General features: G+C 32.2%; 1 protein-coding gene and 2 long non-coding RNA genes across 5 annotated transcripts; all 3 read right to left on the bottom strand.

The window, feature by feature from the left end:
- Positions 1-11245: 11245 nt before the first annotated feature.
- Positions 11246-11761, bottom strand: LOC139899593 (uncharacterized). Its single transcript, XR_011777594.1, has 2 exons — positions 11626-11761; positions 11246-11491 (listed from the first exon to the last, which is right to left on the bottom strand). It is a non-coding gene; the product is annotated as an uncharacterized lncRNA (long non-coding RNA).
- A 4-nt stretch (positions 11762-11765) lies between these two features.
- On the bottom strand, positions 11766-18240 carry LOC139899592 (uncharacterized). Of its 3 annotated transcripts, XR_011777593.1 has the most exons (4): positions 18079-18240; positions 16000-16163; positions 15471-15667; positions 11766-14222 (listed from the first exon to the last, which is right to left on the bottom strand). It is a non-coding gene; the product is annotated as an uncharacterized lncRNA (long non-coding RNA). The 3 variants fall into 3 exon arrangements; XR_011777592.1 differs by having other exon boundaries at positions 11766-14233; positions 16000-18240; XR_011777591.1 differs by having other exon boundaries at positions 16000-18240.
- Positions 18241-23938: 5698 nt separating this feature from the next.
- On the bottom strand, positions 23939-25241 carry LOC139899707 (receptor-like protein EIX2). Its single transcript, XM_071882548.1, has 2 exons — positions 24944-25241; positions 23939-24783 (listed from the first exon to the last, which is right to left on the bottom strand). The coding sequence occupies exons 1-2, from the start codon at positions 25239-25241 to the stop codon at positions 23939-23941; spliced, it is 1143 nt and encodes a 380-aa protein (XP_071738649.1).
- Positions 25242-25998: the final 757 nt, after the last annotated feature.

Below are 25998 nucleotides of genomic sequence, written 5' to 3'. Positions count from 1 at the left end.
ATGAGACGTTTTTCAAAGACTGCATTCATTTTTAAAACAAACCATAACCTTTATTTCATAAATAAAGGTTTAAAAAGCTTTACGTAGATTAAATGATAATAAATATGCTTTAAACGTCAACAAAAATGTTGGTGAGTTATAGGGTTAACCTATATATATCAAATCGTAACAATAGACCACAAGATTTCATATTTCAATACACATCCCACACATAGAGATAAAAATCATTCATGTGGTGAACACCTGGTAACCGACATTAACAAGATGCATATATAAGAATATCCCCATCATTCCGGGACACCCTTCGGATATGATATAATTTCGAAGTACTAAAGCATCCGGTACTTTGGATGGGGTTTGTTAGGCCCAATAGATCTATCTTTAGGATTCACGTCAATTAGGGTGTTTGTTCCCTAATTCTTAGATTACCAGACTTAATAAAAAGGGGCATATTCGATTTCGATAATTCAACCATAGAATGTAGTTTCACGTACTTGTGTCTATTTTGTAAATCATTTATAAAACCTGCATGTATTCTCATCCTAAAAATATTAGATTTTAAAAGTGGGACTATAACTCACTTTCACAGATTTTTACTTCGTCGGGAAGTAAGACTTGGCCACTGATTGATTCACGAACCTATAACAATATATACATATATATCAAAGTATGTTCAAAATATATTTACAACACTTTTAATATATTTTGATGTTTTAAGTTTATTAAGTCAGCTGTCCTCGTTAGTAACCTAGAACTAGTTGTCCACAGTTAGATGTACAGAAATAAATCGATAAATATTATCTTGAATCAATCCACGACCCAGTGTATACATATCTCAGTATTGATCACAACTCAAACTATATATATTTTGGAATCAACCTCAACCCTGTATAGCTAACTCCAACATTCACATATAGAGTGTCTATGATTATTCCGAAATATATATAGATGTGTCGACATGATAGGTCAAAACATTGTATACGTGTCTATGGTATCTCAAGATTACATAATATATAATACAAGTTGATTAAGTTATGGTTGGAATAGATTTGTTACCAATTTTCACGTAGCTAAAATGAGAAAAATTATCCAATCTTGTTTTACCCATAACTTCTTCATTTTAAATCCGTTTTGAGTGAATCAAATTGCTATGGTTTCATATTGAACTCTATTTTATGAATCTAAACAGAAAAAGTATAGGTTTATAGTCGGAAAAATAAGTTACAAGTCGTTTTTGTAAAGGTAGTCATTTCAGTCGAAAGAACGACGTCTAGATGACAATTTTAGAAAACATACTTCCACTTTAAGTTTAACCATAATTTTTGGATATAGTTTCATGTTCATAATAAAAATCATTTTCCCAGAATAAAAACTTTTAAATCAAAGTTTATCATAGTTTTTAATTAACTAACCCAAAACAGCCCGCGGTGTTACTACGACGGCGTAAATCCGGTTTTACGGTGTTTTTCGTGTTTCCAGGTTTTAAATCATTAAGTTAGCATATCATATAGATATATAACATGTGTTTAGTTGATTTTAAAAGTCAAGTTAGAAGGATTAACTTTTATTTGCGAACAAGTTTAGAATTAACTAAACTATGTTCTAGTGATTACAAGTTTAAACCTTCGAATAAGATAGCTTTATAAGTATGAATCGAATGATGTTATGAACATCATTACTACCTCAAGTTCCTTGAATAAACCTACTGGAAATGAGAAAAATAGATCTAGCTTCAAAGGATCCTTGGATGGCTTGAAAGTTCTTGAAGCAGAATCATGACACGAAAACAATTTCAAGTAAGATTTCCGCTCGAAATAAGATTGTTATAGTTATAGAAATTGAATTAAAGTTTGAATATGATTATTACCTTGTATTAAAAAGATAACCTAATGTAATTAACAAAGGTTTCTTGATCTTGGATGATTACTTGGAATGGATTTAGAAAACTTGGAAGTAAACTTGCAATCTTGGAAGTATTCTTGATTTTATGAAACTAGAACTTTTGGAATATATGAAGAGCACTTAGAACTTGAAGATAGAACTTGAGAGAGATCAATTAGATGAAGAAAATTGAAGAATGAAAGTGTTTGTAGGTGTTTTTGGTCGTTGGTGTATGGATTACATATAAAGGATATGTAATTTTGTTTTCATGTAAATAAGTCATGAATGATTACTCATATTTTTGTAATTTTATGAGATATTTCATGCTAGTTGCCAAATGATGGTTCCCACATGTGTTAGGTGACTCACATGGGCTGCTAATAGCTGATCATTGGAGTGTATATACCAATAGTACATACATCTAAAAGCTGTGTATTGTACGAGTACGAATACGGGTGCATACGAGTAGAATTGTTGATGAAACTGAACGAGGATATAATTGTAAGCATTTTTGTTAAGTAGAAGTATTTTGATAAGTGTATTGAAGTCTTTCAAAAGTGTATGAATACATATTAAAACACTACATGTATATACATTTTAACTGAGTCGTTAAGTCATCGTTAGTCGTTACATGTAAATGTTGTTTTGAAACCTTTAGGTTAACGATCTTGTTGAATGTTGTTAACCCATTGTTTATTATAACAAATGAGATGTTAAATTGTTATATTATCATGATATTATGATATATAATATATCTTAGTATGATATATATACAGTTAAATGTCGTTACAACGATAATCGTTACATATATGTCTCGTTTCGAAATCATTAAGTTAGTAGTCTTATTTTTACATATGTATTTCATTGTTAATACACTTAATAATATATTTACTTATCATTTAACATAATTAACCAAGTGTATCAATATCTTAATATGATTCATATGTACCTAGTAAGACGTTGTTATAACGATAATCGTTATATATATCGTTTTCGAGTTTCTTAAATTAATAGTCTCATTTTTATGTATATAACTCATTGTTAAAATACCTAATGAGATACATACTTATAATAAAATCATGTTAACTATATATATAACCATATATATGTCATCATATAGTTTTTACATGTTTTAACGTTCGTGAATCACCGGTCAACTTGGGTGGTCAATTGTCTATATAAAACCTATTTCAATTAATCAAGTCTTAACAAGTTTAATTGCTTAACATGTTGGAAACACTTAATCATTAAATAACAATTTCATTTAACATATATATAAACATGGAAAAGTTCGGGTCACTACAATAATAATTCCACGACACTGACAGTACAAGGTGTCATAGGGTAAACTTGTTTAGTAGCGATATTACAAACTGCAGCAACACTTTTAGATTGATATATCTATATTGATCAACTTTAAACTAAATCTTGTGTTCTAAAACTTTGGATATTATTTATAAACCTATGAATTTCACTCAACCTTTTTGGTTGACACTTTAAGCATGTTTTGTCTCAGGTGATGATTGAGCTAGCTGCTACTTGCTACTAGATTATTGATGTATGCTTTGCTGCTTGCATGGAATCCATCATTCATATTTATCATTTTGTTTAGACATTTTCCCATTTACTTACACTCTTATGATGTAAAACTTTGAATAATGCTTCCGCTGTTTATTTAATAAATAAAATGTCTCATTTAGAGTCGTTCTCGTTTGTACAACTGTGATTTGATATAATTAGTCACAAATACCCCAGGCCCTATTTGGGGGTGTGACAGATTGGTATCAGAGCAGAATTGTTGTAGAGAACCAGGATTGCATTTTATGTGTGCCTTATACAATTAGGTACCTTAGCAATGTAGGACTACAACTTTCCTTGACTATAGTGCCTTTAATTATTGCCTTTAACTGTTAAATGCTACACTATACTTTAGAAACTTTACTTATCTTAGAATGCCGAGTCAACCTAAGAACTCTGCTCACTTTCCTAAGTACTATTCAATTCCGCCACCACATTTAAATGTGACACCGTTCTCGACATTCCTATGTCATCTATCATAGTTTTGTGTATTACATATGTATTACATGAAATGTTATCCATGATTTTTGAAACTCCTATATTTGTTACTATTCATACTCAAACGTATATAACCTCCTTGTTATATCACGTACCTATATGCTTTATGCCTTTATGCATCGGTTTGCGAACCGGAAAATGTCATTGAGTTATCGAGAATCTCAAAGATATTATAATGTCATCACTACTCATATTCATTACTTTTAAATCTTTGATTTCTCGTTTTTTTTATCATTGAATTTTCTTGACGGATGGCGTCTACGAAACTCTAGAATGGAAGGGTTTGGATTACCGATTTAAAGGATCCTATAGCTCAAGCTCCTAAACCTGAATAGGCCATTATGAATTGAAAGTCTTTAATCGAAAGATTATCAGATTACATACTTATCATTTTATGATCTCGACACGTCATACTGCTGTTATTGGAGTATAGACACATCATATCTTATTATATCTTATCATATCTATCTTAATAGACTTTGTCTAACACTTTTCTTAAATTTCCTCCGTAAATTACGGAAATCTTTTTGCTATATATACGTATATCAAGAAGACAAATATATCATTCAATATTCAACACTCATCTCATAACAAAAACCCTTATTCCGATCAGATAATATGGATTTTTCACTTGATTCCTCGAACTCCTCAAGCTCCAATGGCAGCGTAACTGGAATAAACCAACCAATTAGTCATCACCTTTTCTGGATGAATTGGGGGTGGGTTCGTAGTCTACTTAATCAATGGAGAAGTGAAGAAGGTGATCCTTTTCACCCATCAAATTGTTCTATTAGTGAAGAACCTGAAGCGCTTACAGGCGAACCCGTTCGGAACACTATTTTCACCCTCATTTCCAGGGTATCCCACCACGAGTATATAATAACTAGAATTCTAGATCTTATTCATCCACTCGTCTGAACCGCCAATCATCCCGGAATAATAGAAGAAGTCAACGAGCTTCGCGCTCGAGTAGTGGCTTTAGAAAATATGGTGCAAAACCTACGAGTACCAGCAGCAGCACCAGCAGCATAACCAGCACCACCAGTACCATCAGCATCACCACCAACAACATCAGCTTCACCAACAACAACATCAGCATCCCACGTCTCAACATCATAATCGGTACCTCAAACATCGACATCATACGCCCATAGATACCAAGGAATATTAGTAATAATGAGTTAAAATGTATTGACTCATTCTTCCTGAAGAATTATATATGTATACTTTATATATATATGGTTTGAAACAATAATAAATCTTTTCGTACTAAGCTATTACGTGTGAATCTTAACTAGTATGTACTACTTGGTTAATTCATATCACTAATATGCTATGATGTACATCCTTCATTAACGACTTAACCATTGTTAACTACAATCTTTGTTTCAACTCAATGAATTCCATTTCATAATAAACCAAGTGTATTATTCGAATACATGTTTGATTGTATATCTTCATTTTCGATGTACTCAAAAGTTTCTAGAAAACATTATTCGTGCCTTGTGAATTTCACAAGAAATCCACGAGCACCAACATCATATACCGAGATATATCAATAACAATGAATGATGAAGTATTGATTCATAACTTCATTAGCGAAATATTTCGAGACAATTATGAAATCTCTAAGGTTTTGGAGATTATTAATTCTCATTTCAACCATAAATCAAATGAGTTTAATATTATATTAACTCATTAAATCCATGATTACATCTGAAAGAAAATATATATGTACGTATATTTTCATAAAGATTGTAATTAAATATTGTGTTGTAAAAACTGTTGACGGTGAAAATATTTTAACGGGTAGGTAATACCCGAGAAATATTTATATCTCACATTAATATGTTACACCGTGCATTCTTCAATTCTGAGTCAACAGTCATTAACTATACTACTTACATTCACAAGACATATGTATCCGTTCACTAAAGAACAACCATTTTCATACAAATTCAATTACATATTCTGATTTTGACATATCGGAATTTAAGTAAAGCTTTAGCAAGTGTTATCTTCTTAAAGATCACTACATTCATGAATTATATTCATTCGTATTCTATGATGAATTATCACATCAAACCACCGAACTTACCATCCTTTACTTTTGAAAATCACAACATTTCTTCGTCAACCGTTAGATCCATTGATGGATGCATCTTACGCTTAAACACTTCAAATTCAAAATTTTTGAAAACATCCTTTGAATCTTGACGATCACAATCAGCGTTCAATCATCTAAAAATGAAATTTCTTGAAACCATCTCGGATTGATAATCGACGATTCAAATATGGCTGCATTAAATCCAGAGGAAACAGCAAAATTGTAGATGGCCTAAATGGCCAGGAGTTTGATGATAAAGAATGGGGTATTGGGAACGCTCGATAGAAAATTTGGTGCTGCAAAAACGGATTGAGCAAACCATGAAGGAGACCGTGGACAAATCACAAGGACTAAACCTGTAATCAAAGAATCTAGATGATTCGATTTCTGATGAAAACCACAAAAGATCTCCTTACGCATTCTAAATCCTTACAGAAGAATTTTCCTCGTTATCATTTGATCATAGAAAATTCTAAGATATCATCGTATCTTTCGTTATAAATATCCTCCATATTTCTGAAGATACCATCATAACTATTCTTGTCCGAAATTATTTATCACTTCGCACTATCTGTGTTACATAATAAAGGAAACAGTTTTAGTTTCTATATTTCTGTAACATACAAGTTTAAATTTTGAATGATTTGAAGTAGTGTTGGGAATTGAAGCATGAGTTAGTATAATATAATGACGCCAGGCCAACGTGATTATATTACAGTAAGTCATGCTAAATTTTTAATGGAAGATGATGATTCATAGACTTTATAATCATCATTTGTCATGTTACATGACTTTTACATTCTACTTAACCTCTGAACATATCAAGAACATGTATTCTTGATAGTTCTATCCTTAGTAAATCTGGTAATTTGACAAATCAAATCATGCTATTACCTTTCCTTCTGCTTTGTATATTATGATCATTCGAAACTCCATACCTACGAATACTGGACCATTATTCGCTTGACTTGAAGTCGGGAAGGAAAAACAAGAGCATAGAGCTCTGACATATAAGGGAAAATATAAAGCTCGATAACAACACGGAAATTACAAACCATGTATATCAATGCGTATAGCAACATAAAGACACGAGAGAATTAAAAACACTATAACCCCAAGGTAATTGTAGAAGTAAACAAATTCCTCTGGGGGTAAATGAAAAAGAAGAATGACAGAAACGATAGTCAAAAAAATATCCAGGATAAGAACTGGATGGAGCATTTTCACAATCTTTGAAAGTATGAATCGAGAAAGAAAGTACAGAAGTGGTGAAGATAATGAAACAGAAGAAGCTAATTTATAGCAAAATTCCAGACATAGCAATCAAGGCAATTTTAATTTCCTTAATTACCGGAGAATCAAATCATATACAGATTATAAAGATTTTCTTTAAATCCCTTGAATTCCGCAAATCAACTTTAATTACGTCAAGAGTTAAAACAAATCTTTATTTTCCTCATTTCATTTATTTTTACGATAGCTTCACTCATACTCTTCACGTAATCGAATTGTTTTATTACTCAATAGTGATAAAACTCTATTTTCCAACTCATACCCGTCATGAAAACATACTTATTATCAACCATGACGATCTCTATCAAATTTCGGGACGAAATTTCTTTAACGGGTAGGTACTATAACAACCCTCATATTTTCATACTTGAATTGACTAATTTTCCCCTAGGGTTGTTATCCATACTTAATATATGATTAAATTCGACGTTGATTAAATATTTTTTTTTTGTCGACATGTTTTGTTAACTAAAGTTTATACTAATTATATAAAATAACTTTAGTTAATATTAATATTAATGTGTATTATATATAAAACTATATGTAACATAATTATTAATTAAATGATAAGTTATTTTAATCATTATTTATATTTTTATCTTATAAAAAAAAGAAATAAGATTTTTTTTATAAATTAAATAATGAGCCCATGAATTTTGACTAAATATTTTCAAAAACAAAAACTTATTAAAAACATTTTTAACATGTTTTTATTATTTTGTCAAAATTGGCACCTTTATTTTATTAAATTTTTTTTCTTTTCACCAACCATTTTTACCTATAAATACATGGCTCCTCATTCATATTTTCTTGCCAAAAACAAAAACTTAAGTTGTTCTCTCAAAACAATGAAGAAAATTTGAGGTACTTTCTATTTTTATTATTTTTTTAATATTGTCGATTATATTTATATTTATTGTATATTCTTTGTAAAATTCAAAATTAATTATGTTTATATGTTATAATTAGTATTATAAGTATTATGATGTATAAAAATAATTTTGATAATTTATGAAATATTATTTATAATTAAATATGAATTATGTAGTGTTTAAACGTAAAAACAATGTAAAATTTGTAATAAATACTTTTAACCAAAAATAAAATATATATAATTTTTTCTGAGTTTATAAAACTTATATAGATCTGAAAAAATTATAAAAATAATTACTTGGGTTGAATTGGTAATTATTATATAATTAAACTCTATTATTATGTAATTAGAAGTTAAATTAAAAATAAATATAAAATATTAAAAAATATTTTTTAAAAATTTTTTATATAGGTTATTAGACTGATAGAAACTTATAAAATTATAAAAATAATTGTTTGGGTTTATTTAGTAAATATGTAGAATTAAACTTGTTTTGTGAATAAATTAAGGGTAAAAACAAAAATAAATACAAAAATATAACAAAAACGTTTTCTTAAAATTTTCTACTAATCTATATGATTAAGTAAGACTATAAAAATTATGGCTATAGTTTTTACATATTTAATTAATTATTTAGACATTTTTAGACAATGTTCGATTAATAAAACACTATTATTTTTGAAGTAATTTAGGTATTTATTTAAAGGTAATTATATTTAATATATATAAGACATACTAAGGTATAATAACTAAATATTAAATAATACTTAGGTTATATTATCACATATATAATTATTAAGTACATTAATAATTCGTTGTGTGTATACACCTAAAGTGAAGGTTAATCAAAGATAATGTACAATTCATGTGAACTTCATCGCTACTCACGGTCGTAAGTGAATGATGTCTAGGTTGCCATTTATGGGTAAGCTTGTGGATGTCGAATGTCATGACTTAGATTCTAGTCAAGAATCCTGGGCCCCCGGTTACATCTGGTCATTCCTGACTTATTTGATAGCAACGAAGTTTGAGTAAAGTTGTACAACGTCTTGCTAAAGATTAACCCGAACTTTCTAAAATTGGAAAATTACTATAAGTGGAAACTTTTCATAAATAGTAACCTTCCGAAAATGGAAATTCTTTAGTGAACCATTACTATCAATATAGTACTATATACTATTGTCTGTTAGGCAATGTCTGATCATACGTGCTATCTCTAGGTTGAGATCTCGGTCACGTCCTTCCGTTCAATTCTTTAGTGGAATACTCTTGTGTGCTACTAAGGTGATTTTCGTAGCCCCACTTTTACTGTTTACTTAACTATTTATAACTTTTGGGGTGAGACACATGCTTATTTTATAACTGTTTTACGCTTAGACACAAGTACTAAATTGTTAACTATGCTGTCATGCTTTGATTCATGCTAAATCCCTACCGTAATATCGTCAATTGCTACGTTTAAATGCAAACTTAATTATTGTGAGTAGGCCTATTGAGAGTAACGTCTCTAACCATTCGACCGTTGGTCTTTGGTTACATAATAATGATTCCACGACACTGACAGTACAAGGTGTCATAGGGTAAACTTGTTTAGTAGCGATATTACAAACTGCAGCAACACTTTTAGATTGATATATCTATATTGATCAACTTTAAACTAAATCTTGTGGTCTAAAACTTTGGATATTATTTATAAACCTATGAATTTCACTCAACTTTTTTGGTTGACACTTTAAGCATGTTTTGTCTCAGGTGATGATTGAGCTAGCTGCTACTTGCTACTAGATGATTGATGTATGCTTTGCTGCTTGCATGGAATCCATCATTCATATTTATCATTTTGTTTAGACATTTTCCCATTTACTTACACTCTTATGATGTAAAACTTTGAATAATGCTTCCGCTGTTTATTTAATAAATAAAACGTCTCATTTAGAGTCGTTCTCGTTTGTACAACTGTGATTTGATATAATTAGTCACAAATACCTCAGGCCCTATTTGGGGGTGTGACATCAAGTCACTGATCATTTTAAAGTCCATTAAGTAGTCCAAATCCTTATTGGTTAGTCCAAATCCTTTATTCGATTTTCCAGCTAGATGCACAGACGACGATCTCGTTTTCGAGATCTGTGATTTTTTTGTTGGTGAATCGTTTTTTGGTAGAGCTGTCTTTTCCTTGACCGCCGGCCGCAGATCCAAGGGCGCCGGAGTTTTTCCCGGCTGTATTTTTGGTCGGTACTTGTGCCGTCATTTTCCCTTTCTTTTCCTTTTCTCTAACGTTTTATAAAAATGGCGTTTATTGCCTTGTGGTTGCTTCTGTTGTCTCTTCGTCGTCGGTTAGGTCGGTGGCGGACGGAATTCCTGTCGGAATCTCGATCGCCGGATGTTTCTAGCCATTTTAGGGTAGGTCTGTCATAAGTTGGTTGGTTTGGCTCCGTTTCATTCCACTGTCCCTGTCATCGTTTCCGGTTCAGGATGTTTCGATGTTGTTGCCGACGTTGTCGATTTCGAAAAATGAGGTTTATGGGTGTGGTCTCTCGAGGGCTTTTCTTCCGCCCGAAAAGTGGGTTTGTCTATTAGTTGAGAGACTTTGTCGGTTTTCTGGTCTCAGAGTTGGTGTTCTTGGGTTTCCCGGTGGACATTGCTTTCTGTTTTGCTTTTGGAAGGGCGTTGCTCTTTGTGACGGTTTGGTGATGTGGCAGATCGGGAGGTCTTTTCCGAGCTCGGTCGGGCTTGGGGGTTGTATATCGATAGGTATAGATTGGCAGGATGGTTGTTAGATTAATTGTTGTTTCACGTCTTTCAATGTGTATTGGTTTTGTTAGCTTTTCAGTTTGGTACTTCATGTACTTTCATGTACATTAGATCTGATCAAATTTGTATTCTGCCTGATCTTTATATATATATATATTTATTTATATATATATATTTATATATATATATATATATATATATATATATATATATATATATATATATATATATATTTCGCCCCAAAAAAAAAAGTAAACAAATTCAAATACCTCAGATAAATTATCAAAAGCAAAAAGCTAGATGGCATCCAATATTTTCTTTTAAAATAAAACGACACTTACAATATTTCACATAGTAGTAACGAATCAAATATGATGAACTACGGAAAAGAAAACTTTAATACATTCACGCATTTACAAACACGTACACGATAGCAATTTGCTGCTATATGCATACGACTTCCGTACAAAAACCTTCTTTTGAATGTTTGCATTCATGCCTACAACCTGCAAAACCAACGATATATAATTGTATACTGGAATAACAAAATTACAGTAAAGAATTGATGCAATAGAACATCCAATCTATTTTTACGTAAATATTATGAAAGAGTTGAACACATAGCAGATGCGATACTTACCTTTTTAACTTCCGGAATAAAACAACAATTGTAACGTAAATCCAATCCTTGGCAAGACTCAATGATTCAAAAACTAAATGTCTGCATCGACGAATGAGAAATATAAGACCACAAAGTCCCCAAAATCCAAGTGCAACCCATACCCATGTAATATGATTTCCAAAATTCATCATCTCCATTTATATCGTTGTCATCCTCCTCAAAAACGGTAGTAGCAGGTGTATGTCCCTATTGGTGAGAGTTAGGGTCCATAAAGTAGTGGGTTACCTTCATACGAGGATGAATTAAAGCCCTGGAGTTGAGTCCCAGTTGGTATTCTTTCGGACAAATTATTGTATGAAAGGTCAATAACTCCTAAACTGTTCAACTGTGACAAACTTGAAGGAATCTTTCCAGAAAAATGATTTCTCAACAGGTCGAGAGAATTAAGAGATGTCAAGTTACCAGTATCTTTTGGGAGTTCACCATGCAGTTTTTTGATGGAGATATTTAAGGAGACTAATTCAACAAGACGAGTGATCTCAACGGGAAACTCCCCTGATAAGTTATTGTTTGAAAGATCAATGATATTCAATAGATCGATATCACTTGTTCCAAATGATCTGTATGTTCCTTTCCATGAAACCAATGCATTGTCAATGAACTCTTGATGAGTAGTCACCGGAAAATATGATATATCATCGTAAGGTGTATTATCACGAAACGATAAATACAAATGATTCGTTGTATTATGTCTAGACCTTTTAGCAGACATAGATGTGAAGTTACCAAAGCAACGAGGAATATTACCCATCAATTCATTATTAGAGAGGTCGAGGATATGAAGATTGTATAACCAACATATTTGGGTGGGTAGATTACCACCAAACATATTTGATCGTAAAACAAGAGCATATAGCCCCGTAAGTCTTTCCCCTACCCACACTGGGATTGTACAACTTGTTTTCCCCAAGATCCACAAACCTAAGATTTGTACAGTTGCTCATAGACAAGGGCAGTACGCTAACAAAGGCATTTTTTCGCAGATACAATGCTTCTAGTTGATTCAAGAATCCAAAAGACAGAGGAATTTTCCCAGATAAATCGTTGTAGGAGAGATCAAGAACTACCAGTTTTTGAAATTGTGACCAATAATCAGGTAGGCTCCCTGAAAATGAATTGTTGGAGAGGTCAATAAAAGTTAATTCCACGTCAATATGACACAAGAAAGAGAGGTTTCCTTTAAACTTGTTTCCGGAAAGGTTTAATGAGGCGAGTTTAGAAGGAAAGAGTGGTACCATACCTTCAAAATGGTTGTTACTCAAATCGAATCCAGGATACTGGAAAAAGTCTAATAATATATCAGGTAGCTTACCTCTCAATTCATTTGATGACACGTTCAAAAATGCTAACTCACGTGGTAGGTCCAAGAACCATAGAGGGACACTATCAGATATTCCAGCAATGGAAATGTCAAGATGTTGGTAACTTGTTTGATTTTTGATCCACAACGGGAATGTAGGTCCCAGCTTGCAGGATTGCAATTTTATGGTCTCTAACTGGGAAGGAATTCTAAAATCTGAGCTCAATTTAAATGAAAATGAATTAAAAGACATATCCAAATAGGTTGAGGAGGAGAGATTTATAAAGTGAAGGTCGGATATGACACCGTGAAAGGAGTTGGATGAAACATCGAGAGATTCAAGATTTGAAAGTTGACCCACGCTGTTGGGTAAATCACCACTCAACTGATTATCAGAGAGGTCTATATATTGTAGGGACTTGCATCCTATGAAGTCAGGAATGGTTTCATTGAGAAAATTGTGAGCAAGTGACAATCTAGTCAACGATGAACATCCAGTGAAATTAGGTAGGGACCCCCTAAGGAGGTTTACTGAGAGGTCTAAATCGACGAGCGAAGTTAAAGCTCCAAAGGAAGCAGGAATAGATCCCACCAAAAAATTATTATAGAGATAAAGATAAGTCAAGTTGGAGAGGTTTCCAAGCTCATGAGGAATGACACCTCCTAGTTTATTATCTGAGAGGAGTAAATAATTGAGAGAAGTAAAAGCTCCAAAGGAAAAAAGAATTGTTCCCACCAAAGAATTATCACTTAGATCAAGTCTAGACAAGTTGGAGAGGTTTCCAAGCTCATGTGGAATAGATCCCTGCAACGAATTTCTACTGAGATCAAGAGGAATAGTTCCGACCAAAGAATTACGACTGAGATCAAGATGAGACAAGTTGGATAGATTTCCAAGCTCATGAGGAATGGGTCCACTGAGAGATTAGTGTTAGACATATCCAAATAATGTAAGTTGGTAAGGGAACCCAAAAACATGGGTATATGCCTGCACTGAAAATCAATGTCCTGTAAATCAAGACCTCGTAACTGCTTTAACAGCGTTATTGACGGATAAATTTTACCCACTAATTGAGAAAAAAACCCAAGGTTAAGATGGATTACGTGACCAGTGTGTGAGTCACAATCGACACCAGACCATTTGCAACAATCCCTCTTTCCTTCTTCGTTGCTCCAATCACTTAGATAGCCATTTATGTCTTTTAAGTCTGCTTTAATCATCAGCAGAGCTTGTCTCTCCATCTCGATGCATGACCTGGTAACCGTCTGGTTGGCATATTTAATTTGCTCAAGACTATAAACAGCATCACTGATAAATACAAATATGCATAGAAGCCTATACACAACGGCATGCATCATTTCAAATAACGTATCAACTATAAATGGAAAACTGAGGAGAGCGTAGCTTACCTCCACCTCAGGTGTTGATCAAGGCCAAGAAGAAATTGAAACTTTAATTAGCAGCAACATTGTGTTAAAAAGTAAGTTTATAACTAAGAGTTTCAAGAAAATTTGTGATCTTTTTCACTACATCCTATCAAGCAATGTGTGTCAGTGTGTAGATGGCTAAAATTTAATTGAGTACTTAAAGAGTAGCTTCCACCACAATATGGCTAAAATTCAATTGAGAACAACTTTAATCTTTGTGTGAATAAAAATGAGTAGATGAAAAAAGAATTTCGTTTTGAATTATGTGTCTAATATCAAAGTGAAGGTGAACCACAAAGACATTATCTATGAGTCAATAAAAATCAAATGGGAAGACTTTGAATATATAACTGGAAGAGAACAAGTCAACAAGTCTTCTAACCCCTTCTTAGGTTTAGAGAATCAAAAGTGTTTCTTAACTTTAAACCATTTTCTGTATTTTCCATTCCATCAATTTAAAGTAAAAAATGAGAATACTTATAGGTACTAGTGAAATGACCCGTAAAATCAAGGGTTTGTTTAAACGAAACAATTTAAAGACATGTTTTAGGTATTAAGTAAATGTAAATACTAAAGTCATTTATTTTAATGACCCGTTCGACTAAGAAACTTGTCGTTAATTTTACAAATATATAGAGACATGTATTTTCGCATACGTATGTAATGTAATTAATCTCGTAAAGAGAATCCATATTTGAATATTAATAATATAATATTAATTATTATAATAAAACTAAATAATAATAATAACAAAGTTTGTACAAAGTTGAGTATTTATATTTTTAATAATAATTATTGGTAATAATAAATGTCTTTTGAAATTTTAATATAAAGAAACCGTAATTTGGAACATTAACAGAAGATACGGAGTTAAATAGTTAATATGATTTTTTTAATTGTAAAATAAATGCAATTATGACATCATCTAGAGTGCCTAAATTTTGTTTCTTTTTTATTTTAATTTTTTTTTAACAAAGAAAATTGTTTTTTTATGATGTCATCATTTTAGCATTATAATAGAATCTACAGATTACACAAAGAGTTACTTAGTTATTTAATTAGTAATGTATCATACCAACGAACGTTTGCTTCAACGGTATCAAGCCTCAGTGTGGAAGGACCCACGATTAGTTGCCAAGCAACCCGGATTCAATTCCTGGGGGCGGAAGGTTTTCTCTCTAATTTCCTGCGATTAGTTGCCAAGCAACCCGGGTAGGAGTTTCCTTCTAGCGTGTGTGGGTGCAAATGATGATGGTCGTTGAAATAAATGATCTGTTGATGCAAATTCGCCGTTAAAAAAAAATTAGTAATGTATAACTCTCAACAATTTAACTGTTTCAACCGATTAGGTTTGTTTTTACCCATATAAGCTTTCACTAAAATTTATAATATGCATGCATATAATTTAAACCTGTTTGAAGTTAAAATAAGTAGTAATTTATAGCCAACACTCACTTTAATCATCTGACGAAAATCAGTAAATTAAACAGACTAACTTATTTCACAATCAAACTTTCACTTTCGTCGCCAAACATAAACTATTAACTTTGACTAAAATAGTCAACACTCATAGAACCCTAACTCAATTAGGTTAGAAATCATACCTCAAGTTTAGCTTCGACGAACTTATGATTTTTAATGTTCTCTGGTTGCTCTAGCATCAACTTTCACGATTAGCTTCGACGATTAGCTTTGCTTCCTTTTTTTCTCTTCTTCATCTCTACAACACAACATGTGGTGTACACCTCACGAACAATAAAAAAATCTCCTGTATTTGGTAGAAGCTAGGAAAAGTTTACTATCTCAACCAAATTGCAATAGAGTTTAAATAATGCTTAATGTTGAAGCTTGGGTATTTAAATTATAACAATATTATATTACTAAATGTCAACAACAACAATAACAATACCCGAATTCATCAAGGACATGGCATTGGTAAATGGCATGTAGACATATAATATCTTTACTCGATGGTTAGAGAGACTACTCCTAAAGGGACATCCAACAATAACGTATTTTACTAAACCTACTTGTAATATTATTTTGTAAGAGCAAAAGACCCTGTTTAATGTACATAATGATTTATGAAGAAATAAAATGGAACTCTATCATTCTTGTTTTGCTGACCAGATAGAAAAATGGGGTAAAATCTGATTTCTAATTCTATTAGATCAAATCAGAATCTACCAAACGCGCTTAAGAATAGTAGTTTCCAACCACTATGACGTTAAAATGCAATTGAGTACATAATATTTGACTTTAAATCCCATTTTTAGTGCAAACAGATATTAAATCTTAAAGAACAACGTTAGTTATTCCTAACAAACATATTAAGTGGGAAAGATGGTGGACATTGTTTTGGCTTATGGGTCTACCGAAAGTGGAGCTGAATCACAAAGAAACTTTCTGTGTGTTAATAAAAAATAAAAATCAAACGCAAGGACTTTGACTAACGAAGTACTTAATTTTCCATATGTAGTGACGGAAACTAAGCTCCCACTACCGACCCATGTAACAAGCTACACTAAGTAAGAAGTGTAGAACGATCACAAAAAGTGTTTGAAAAGTGTTCAGAATTGGAAGACAACAAGTCTTCTAAACCCTGCCTGGGTTTAAAAAATCTTGCTCAAAACCCTTTCTCAATCTTAAACTATTTTCTAGATTTTTCTTCCAGTCATTTTAAACTAAAAAATTAGAATAATTTTAAGTTGCTACACAAAGGCATACTTACCTGTTTAAGCAGTACAGTAATGAATACCACTTTGAACAATTTAACCATCTCAACCCATTAGGGTTGTTTTTAACCCAATTAAGCTTTCACCACAATTTACAAGACGCATGCATATCATTCAAACTTGTGAACTTGCGGGCATAGCCCAACGGTACTCCCCATGTACTTTGTGTCGTGGTATAGGTAGAGGTCATGGGTTCGATCCTTAGGGATGACATGATTTTCTTTAAACCAATTGAACACCAATAATGGTGGTATGTATTGACCCTATAGGGAGGTTTTACCGGATTCGTTCACGGACCCCTACCCGGAACCACTGCCCGAATGGATGTGTTCCCGGGTACCGTCGATCGGTTCAGGTTTCCGCCCGAACGTGTGCTACATGCAAATGATGAGGGTCGTTGAAAGAAATGATCTACTGATGCAAAAAAAATCGCCGTTCAAAAAAAAATATCATTCAAACTTGTTTGAAGTTAATATTCCGTAATTTATAGTCAACATTCATAAAAACCTAGCTCAATTAGGTTCGAAATCATACAACATCTAGTAATTTATAGTGACTGAGATGGTGGATTTCATTCTGGATTATGGGCCTATCAGCTCTACCAAAACTAAAGCTAAACTACAAAGAAATGATATGTGTATCTAGTTATCTAGTTATTTTCCCACATTCACTACCAAAATTGATAATTAAAAAGTCTTTCTACAATTCGACCATTTCAATTTTCAACCCATATGGGTTACTTTTACACATTTAACCTTTCAACACAATATACATATTTTCTACTGTATTGATAATTAAATAATTAAATCAGTAGATTATAGCTTTAGGCTAACTTATTTTACCATCTAAACCATCGATTTGTTCATCAAGCATAAACTATAAAACCTTGACCAAAATAATCAACACTCATAATTAATTAGGTTAGAAATCATATCTCAAGTTATTTACTCCATTATTGACGAATGTTCAATCTTTTATAGGTGCTCTGTTTGCTTTAGCATCAACATTCACTACCAGTTGCTCAAAATCCACAAATTTAGCTTTCCTTTCTTTTTTTCCTTCTTCGTCTTTTAAATACACTTGCTACTTTCATGTGTTCTTGATGAAATGAGAATATGAGATGAATAGATAATATTATTAGGTGTTTTAATCCATTTATATCTCAGGCAACAATTGCTTGAGGAAATTTGTCAATCTCAGTCCCTTATTATTCAATACTTACCTTTTCTCACACCAAAGTCAATTTAATTGGCATTTCACTAATAAACATACCAAAGTGGAACAGTTCCGATTATTAATCTGCCTCAACAGAAATGAGTAGATAGTACCAAGGTTGCAAAATTCGCTATCAGTAGAATAATCGGTCGGAACACTAGAAAGAGTAATTAGAAATTCGAGAATCAATCAAGAATTAATCGGTTGTACCTTATATATTTGAAAAATTAAATTTCAAAATTTTTATGTGTAAATATAAAATAAAACCTTAAACATAAACTTTAGAAATAATTGTTTAAAATTGTTGATTTTGTTCAAAAACTCTAAAGTTCTAGTTTAAATTTATAAATGTTGACCGAACTTTACTTTGATCGACTTTGATTACCAAATTCGATTTTGACCTATTAATTGACGTTGACCAATTAATTAAACAGATTTTGAAAAATCGGAACGTAATGCTCTTAAAAATGAGTAATCAGGTAGACGTTCACCGATTAATTAAACAGATTTTGAAAATCAGAACATAATACTCTTAAAAATGAGTAATCAGGGATTAATCGGAGAGTAATCAGATTTTTTAAGATAGTGGATAGTACACACCATTCCAAACAATGATATTTAATTTGAGAAAAAGGGCCTTGACCTTAAGCTTTTCTAGCGTTTTTTCTTTTTTAAAAAGGAATGTGCGGTTCATCGGCATATTCAAAAGTGAAGCCACATAGAACTACGGAGTGTATTTTATTTTTGAATGCACAATAAAAGAAAAGAAATACTCGTACTCGTAATAAAAAAATGGGTTCATAATAGATTCCACTTATGGTGGAAACCAGAGCTGAGGAGATCCATTAAAATCATGATTTCGATATCTATTGATAACAAATTAACAATTAAGATGAAGTATGATGTAGTGATTTGCTGTCTTGTATTGGTGTTTGTGTGTTAATGGCTCAGTGTCAGCTTGTTCTAAGAGCACCGGAAGTCGCTCATTTTTTCGCCGTTAAGCAATTTTAACTGTGAGGACGGTGGGATCCCCGACACCGCACCGACATTAAATCGCCGTTAAAGGCCGGCGTTGGGAATTAGCGTTAGGCTGGTAACGGTGTGTTGTTTGAAAATATATCCGTTATTCAACGGATATATTCATTAAATATTTTCTTCTTCTATATATACGTCTGCATTTTATACATAAACACAACAACAATATTTCTTCAAATAAATACTTCTCTTCTCCAAATTAACTCTTTTCTACATAAAATGTCTTCAACATCATCGTCTAACGAAGAGTATTTAATGCAAGTGCTCGATATAATAGACAGCGAGACGTTAGAAAGTAAAAATGAGGTGGAAAGTTCAAACAAACGTCGTTACATAGACCGTGAAAATGAAGCCGCACATTTACGTCTTATTACCGACTATTTTGTTGAAGGTTGCAAATACTCCGACGATAATTTTAGAAGGAGGTTTCAGATGCGGCGTCGCTTTTTTCTTCGAATTATGGAAGATATTCTCAACTACCATAAAGATCCGCTACCTGAATATTTTAGGTATTTTCATTTACGAGTTGATGCGCGAGGAAAGTTGAGTATTAGTACATACTTAATAATAATTGTCGCTCTACGGCAATTAGCTTATGGTTATACACCCGATCTTTTTGACGAGTACTTGCAAATTGTAGTGACCCGAACTTTTCCATGTTTATATATTAAATGAAAACTATATTTGTATGATTAAATGTTTCTAACATGTTAAGCAATCAAACCTATTAAGACTTGATTTATTGAAATGTGTTATGTAGTCAATTGGTCACCCAAATTGTCTGACGATTCACGAACATTAAAACTTGTAAAAACCGACATGATATATATATATATATATATATATATATATATATATATATATATATATATATATATATATATATATATATATTTAACATGATATTATGATGAGTAAGTATCTCACCAAGTACATTAACAATGAGTTATATACATAAAATGAAAGTAGTGAATTAAGAAACACTAGACGATATATATATAAAGACTATCGTATAAAAACGTTTTACTAAATACATATGTATCATGTTAAGAGATTAATACACTATGTTTAACATGATGAAATGATAATTACATATATCATTAAGTGTATTAACAATGAACTACACAAGTAAGATGAGACTACTAACTTAAGGATTTCGAAACAACATATATATGTAACGATTATCGTTTTAATAGTATTTTACACACATATATATATATGATATTAGATATATTAATACACCATGTTAACATGTTAACATAACAATTTAACATCTCATTTAAGTGTAATAACAATGGGTCAATTACATTTAACAAGATCGTTAACTTAAAGTTTTCAAAACAACATTTACATGTAACGACTAACGATGACTTAACGACTCCGTTAAAATGTATATACATGTAGTGTTTTAATATGTATTCATACACTTTTGAAAGCCTTAAGGACATATATCAAAGTACTTCTAATTAACAAAAATGCTTACAATTACGTCCTCGTTCATTTTCATCAACAATTCTACTCGTATGCACCCGTATTCGTACTCGTACAATACACAGCTTCTAGATATATTTACTATTGGTATATACACTCAATCATCAGCTCCTTAGCAGCCCATGTGAGTCATTTAACATGTGGGAACAATCATTTGACAACTAGCATGAATGATTACACAAAATTACAAACTAATGGAGCCTTATATGGTACCCCTCATTCACGTGAAGAATCAACAACCATAACACTTTCATTTTGCAACTTACATGCATCAAACAACTCTCTCTCAAGTGTTCTTCCATTGTTCTAAGTGTTCTCCATTATCTTCATCAAAAACTACATCAATCTAGTTCATAAATCTATACATAAATCAAGTTACAAAACAACTACTCAAGAACACATCAACGACACTTCCAAGTTTGCTAGCTTACTTTCAATCTTGCTAATCCATTTTGAGTGATCATCCAACCTCAAGGAATCTTTCTTATTTATAGTAGGATATCTTTCTAATCCAAGGTAATACACATATTCAAACTTTGGTTCGATTTCTATAACTATAACTATCTTAATTCGAGTGATAAACTTACTTGAATTTGTTTTCGTGTCATGATTCTACTTCAAGAACTTTCAAGCCATCCGAGAATCCGTTGAAGCTAAATCTTTTCTTGACACTTCCAGTAGGTTTACCTACTATATTTAAGGTAGTAATGATGTTCGTAACATCATTCGATTCACATATATATAACTATCATATTCGAAGATTTAAACTTGTAATCACTAGAACATAGTTTAGTTAATTCTAAACTTGTTCGCAAACAAAGTTAATCCTTCTAACTTAACTTTTAAAATTAGTTAAACACATGTTCTATATCTATATGATATGCTAACTTAATGATTTAAAACCTGGAAACACGAAGAACACCATAAAACCGGATATACGCCGTCGTAGTGAAACCGGGGGCTGTTTTGGTATGGATAATTAAAAACTATGTTGAACTTTGATTTAAAGTTGTTATTCTGGGAAAATGATTTTTATTATGAACATGAAACCATATCCAAAAATCATGGTTAAAACTCAAAGTGGAAATATGCTTTTCAAAATGGTCATCTAGACGTCGTTCTTTTGACTGAAATGACTACCTCTACAAAAATGATTTGTAACCTGTAATTCTGACTATAAACCTATACTTTTTCTGTTTAGTTTCAAAAACTAGAGTTCAATATGAAACCATAGCAATTTGAATCACTCAAAACATATTTAAAACGAAGAAGTTATGGGTAAAACAAGATTGGATAATTTTACTTGTTGTAGCTACGTGAAATTTGTAACAAATCTATACAAATCATATCCTAGCTAACTTATATTGTATTATAACATATATTATGTAATCTTGGGATACCATAGACACGTATACAATGTTTTGACATATCATATCGACCCATGTATATATATTATTTGGAACAACCATAGACACTCTATATGCAGTAATGCTTGAGTTAGCTATACAGGGTTGAGGTTGATTCCAAAATAATATATATACTTTGAGTTGTGATCTAGCCTGAGACGTGTATACATTGGGTCGTGGATTGATTCAAGATAATATATATTGATTTATTTATGTACATCTAACTGTGGAAAACTAGTTGTAGGTTACTAACGAGGACAGCTGACTTAATAAACTTAAATCATTAAAACGTAATAAAAAATGTTGTGAATATACTTCGATCATACTTTGATATATATGTATATATTTGTTATAGGTTCGTGAATCGACCAGTGGCCAAGTGTTACTTCCCGACGAAGTAAAAATCTGTGAAAGTGAGTTATAGTCCCACTTTTAAAATCTAATATTTTTGGGATGAGAATACATACAGTTTTATAAATGCTTTACGAAATAGACACAAGTAATCAAAACTACATTATATGGGTGAATGATCGAAGCCAAATATGCCCCTTTTTCCTTGGTAGCCTAAGAATTAGTAAACCGATCTACTAATTGACGTGGATCCTAAAGATAGATCTATTGGGCCTAACAAACCCCATCCAAAGTACCGGATGCTTTAGTACTTAGAATTCATTATTATCATGTCCGAAGGGTGTCCCGGAATGATGGGGATATTCTTATATGCATCTTGTTAATGTCGGTTACCAGGTGTTCACCATATGAATGATTTTTATCTCTATGTATGGGATGTGTATTGAAATATGAAATCTTGTGGTCTATTATTACGATTTGATATATATGTTAAACCTATAATTCACCAATATTTTTGTTGACGTTTAAAGCATGTTTATTCTCAGGTGATTATTAAGAAGCTTCCGTTGTTGCATGCTAAGTAAAGACTGGATTTGGAGTCTGCATTCTTGTATTATATTGTTTAAAAACTGCATTAGAAGATTTATATCAATGTGTAATAGTATTGTAAAATATTATGTAATGGTCGTGTGTTAAACGTTACATTTTAGATTATCATTACTTGATAATCTACGTTATGCTTTTAAAACCTTTATCGATAAAATAAAGGTTATGGTTTGTCTTTAAAATCGAACGCAGTCTTTGAAAAATGTCTCATATAGAGGTCAAAACCTCGCAACGAAATCAATTAATATGGAACATTTATAATTGATATGAACGGGACATTTCACAAATGTCGGAACGAGCATGTCCTTAATCGTTAATGAACTTCTGTAAGTGTATTATTGATTTATATAAAGATGAATATATACGAGAGCCTACCACGGATGATATCAAACGATTGTATGAAGCTCACGAAGATATTCACGGTTTACTTGGAATGATGGGAAGCATAGATTGTATGCATTGGGCATGGAGAAAATGTCCCGTTGCATGGAAAGGTCAATTCACTCGAGGCGATCACAATGTTTCAACTATTATGCTAGAAGCCGTAGCCTCATATAATAACTGGATTTGGCATGCTTTTTTGGGGTTGCGGATTCAAACGACTTAAACGTCTTGAACGCTAGTAATCTATTGAACTAAATGCTTAATGGAGAAATAGAAGACAGTCATTTTACTGTAAATGGGGTTGAGTACAAAAGAGGATATTATCTAGCCGACGATATAAATCCCAGGTGGGCATCATTTGTTAAGGCATGCCAATAACTGGAAAACAAACGATCTATAGTTGTTTTTGTAGTAATAGTATTGCAACAAAGAATAGATGCAATATATATAACATTATAACATACTTTATTTTCAGAATGACTATTATAGAATACTTGAATATTCATCTTTTTAACTTCCGGAATAACACAACAACTGTTACATGTATCCAATCCTTTGCGAGATGCAATGATGCAAAAAGTAAAATGTCTGCATCGACGGTTGAGAAATATAAGATCACAAATTCCCCAAAATCCTACTGCGAATCCCGTACCCATACCCATGTAATACGATTTCCAAATGTCGTCATCTCCATTTATGTCGTTGTCATCCTCCACAACAAAGATACTAGTAGTAGATGTAGGCCGAGATATTGGTGTGAGTGGAGGTCCATAAAGTAGTGGGTTACTTTCATAGGAGGTTGAATTAAAGCGTTGGAATTGAGTCGCAGTTGGTGTTTCTCCTGACAAGTTATTGTATGAGAGGTCAAGATAACCTAAACCGTCCAACTGTGACAAACTCGATGGAATCTTTCCAGAAAAGTGATTTCTGGACAAGTCACGAGAATCAAGAGATTTTAACATACCAATATCTTTAGAGAGTTCACCATTCAGTTTGTTGAGGGAGATATTTAAAGAGACTAATTCAATAAGACGAGTGATCTCAGAGGGAAGCTCTCCAGATAAGTTATTGTTTGAAAGATCCATGATCTTCAGTAGCTCGAGATTACTTCTTCCAAATGATCTGTATGTTCCTTTCCATACAACCAATGCATTGTCAATGAATTCTTGATGTACAATATTAGAATAACAAGAAATAAAACGAGAATAATGAGGCTTACGACAACGATCGTTTCCCTCACCCTACCCTTTCATTTCCGCTTAAGCTTCCCCGGTTTGGGGGATTATAGAATCAAACCACGCAGAAAATAAGATAATCAATCTTACTTTGACGATACGAGTAACAAGAATGATTAGCCATAACATCTCCAGACCTTTTAGTAGACATAGATGTGAAGTTACCAAAGCAATGAGGAATATTACCCACCAATTCATTATTAGACAGGTCAAGGATATGGAGATTATACAACCAACATGTTTGGGTGGGTAGACTACCACTTAACATATTTGATTGTAAAACAAGAACATACAACCTTGTAAGTCTTTCCCCTACCCACGCGGGTGTATTGCCAGATAACTTGTTTTCCCCAATATCCACAAACCTTAGATTTGTACAGTAGCTCATAGATATGGGCAGTTCACCAACAAAGACGTTATTTCTCAATTACAATGCCTCTAGTTGGTTCAAGAATCCAAATGACAAAGGAATTTTCCCAGATAAATTGTTGTTTGACAAATCAACAACTACCACATTTGGGAATTGTGACCAACAATCAGGAAGTATCCCTGAAAATGAATTATTATAGAGATCAACGAAAGTTAATTCCCGGCCAATATGACACAAGAATGAAAAGTTTCCTTTGAACTTATTTTCGAAGAGGTTTAACGAAGCGAGTTTAGAAGGCAATACCGGTACTGTACCTTCAAAATGGTTGTTACTTAAATCCAATCCAGCATGGATGTAAGTGTGCAACGTTATATCTGGTAGCGTACCACTTAATTCATAGATGTACCCCTTAATTCATTTGAAGAGAGGTTCGAATATCTCAATTTAAGGGGTAGGCCCCAGAACCACAGAGGGACACTATCTGATATTCCAGCACTGGAAATATCAAGATGTCGGAAACTTGTTTGATTCATGATCCACAATGGGAAACTAGGTCCTAAATTGCAGGATTGCAATTTTATATACTCTAACTGGAAAGGAACTGTGAAAAGTGAACTCAAATTAAATGAAAATGAATTAAAAGACATATCCAACTGGCGGAAAAACGCCAAAATAAAAACATTTATCACAAAGTGTCTTTAGTTTCGAGCGTTTTTTCGCCAAAATAAAAATATTTATCACAAAGTGTCTTTATTAAATGTTCATATTTCCATCA

This window comes from Rutidosis leptorrhynchoides, chromosome 3 (genome assembly GCF_046630445.1).
Source record: "Rutidosis leptorrhynchoides isolate AG116_Rl617_1_P2 chromosome 3, CSIRO_AGI_Rlap_v1, whole genome shotgun sequence".
NCBI classification, from domain to species: Eukaryota; Viridiplantae; Streptophyta; class Magnoliopsida; order Asterales; family Asteraceae; genus Rutidosis; species Rutidosis leptorrhynchoides.
Note: the sequence above shows the minus strand (reverse complement) of the source record. Positions and strands in the feature narration are given on the sequence as shown.

What these genes read in the sequence shown, in the direction of transcription:
- LOC139899707 (XM_071882548.1), bottom strand. Translation starts at nt 25,241, where the DNA reads ATGAGCTACTGTACAAATCTAAGGTTTGTGGATATTGGGGAAAACAAG. An exon ending in TTGTTACTCGTATCGTCAAA is followed by an intron (nt 24,784 to 24,943) that starts GTAAGATTGATT and finishes TTGTACATCAAG; the next exon opens with AATTCATTGACAATGCATTG.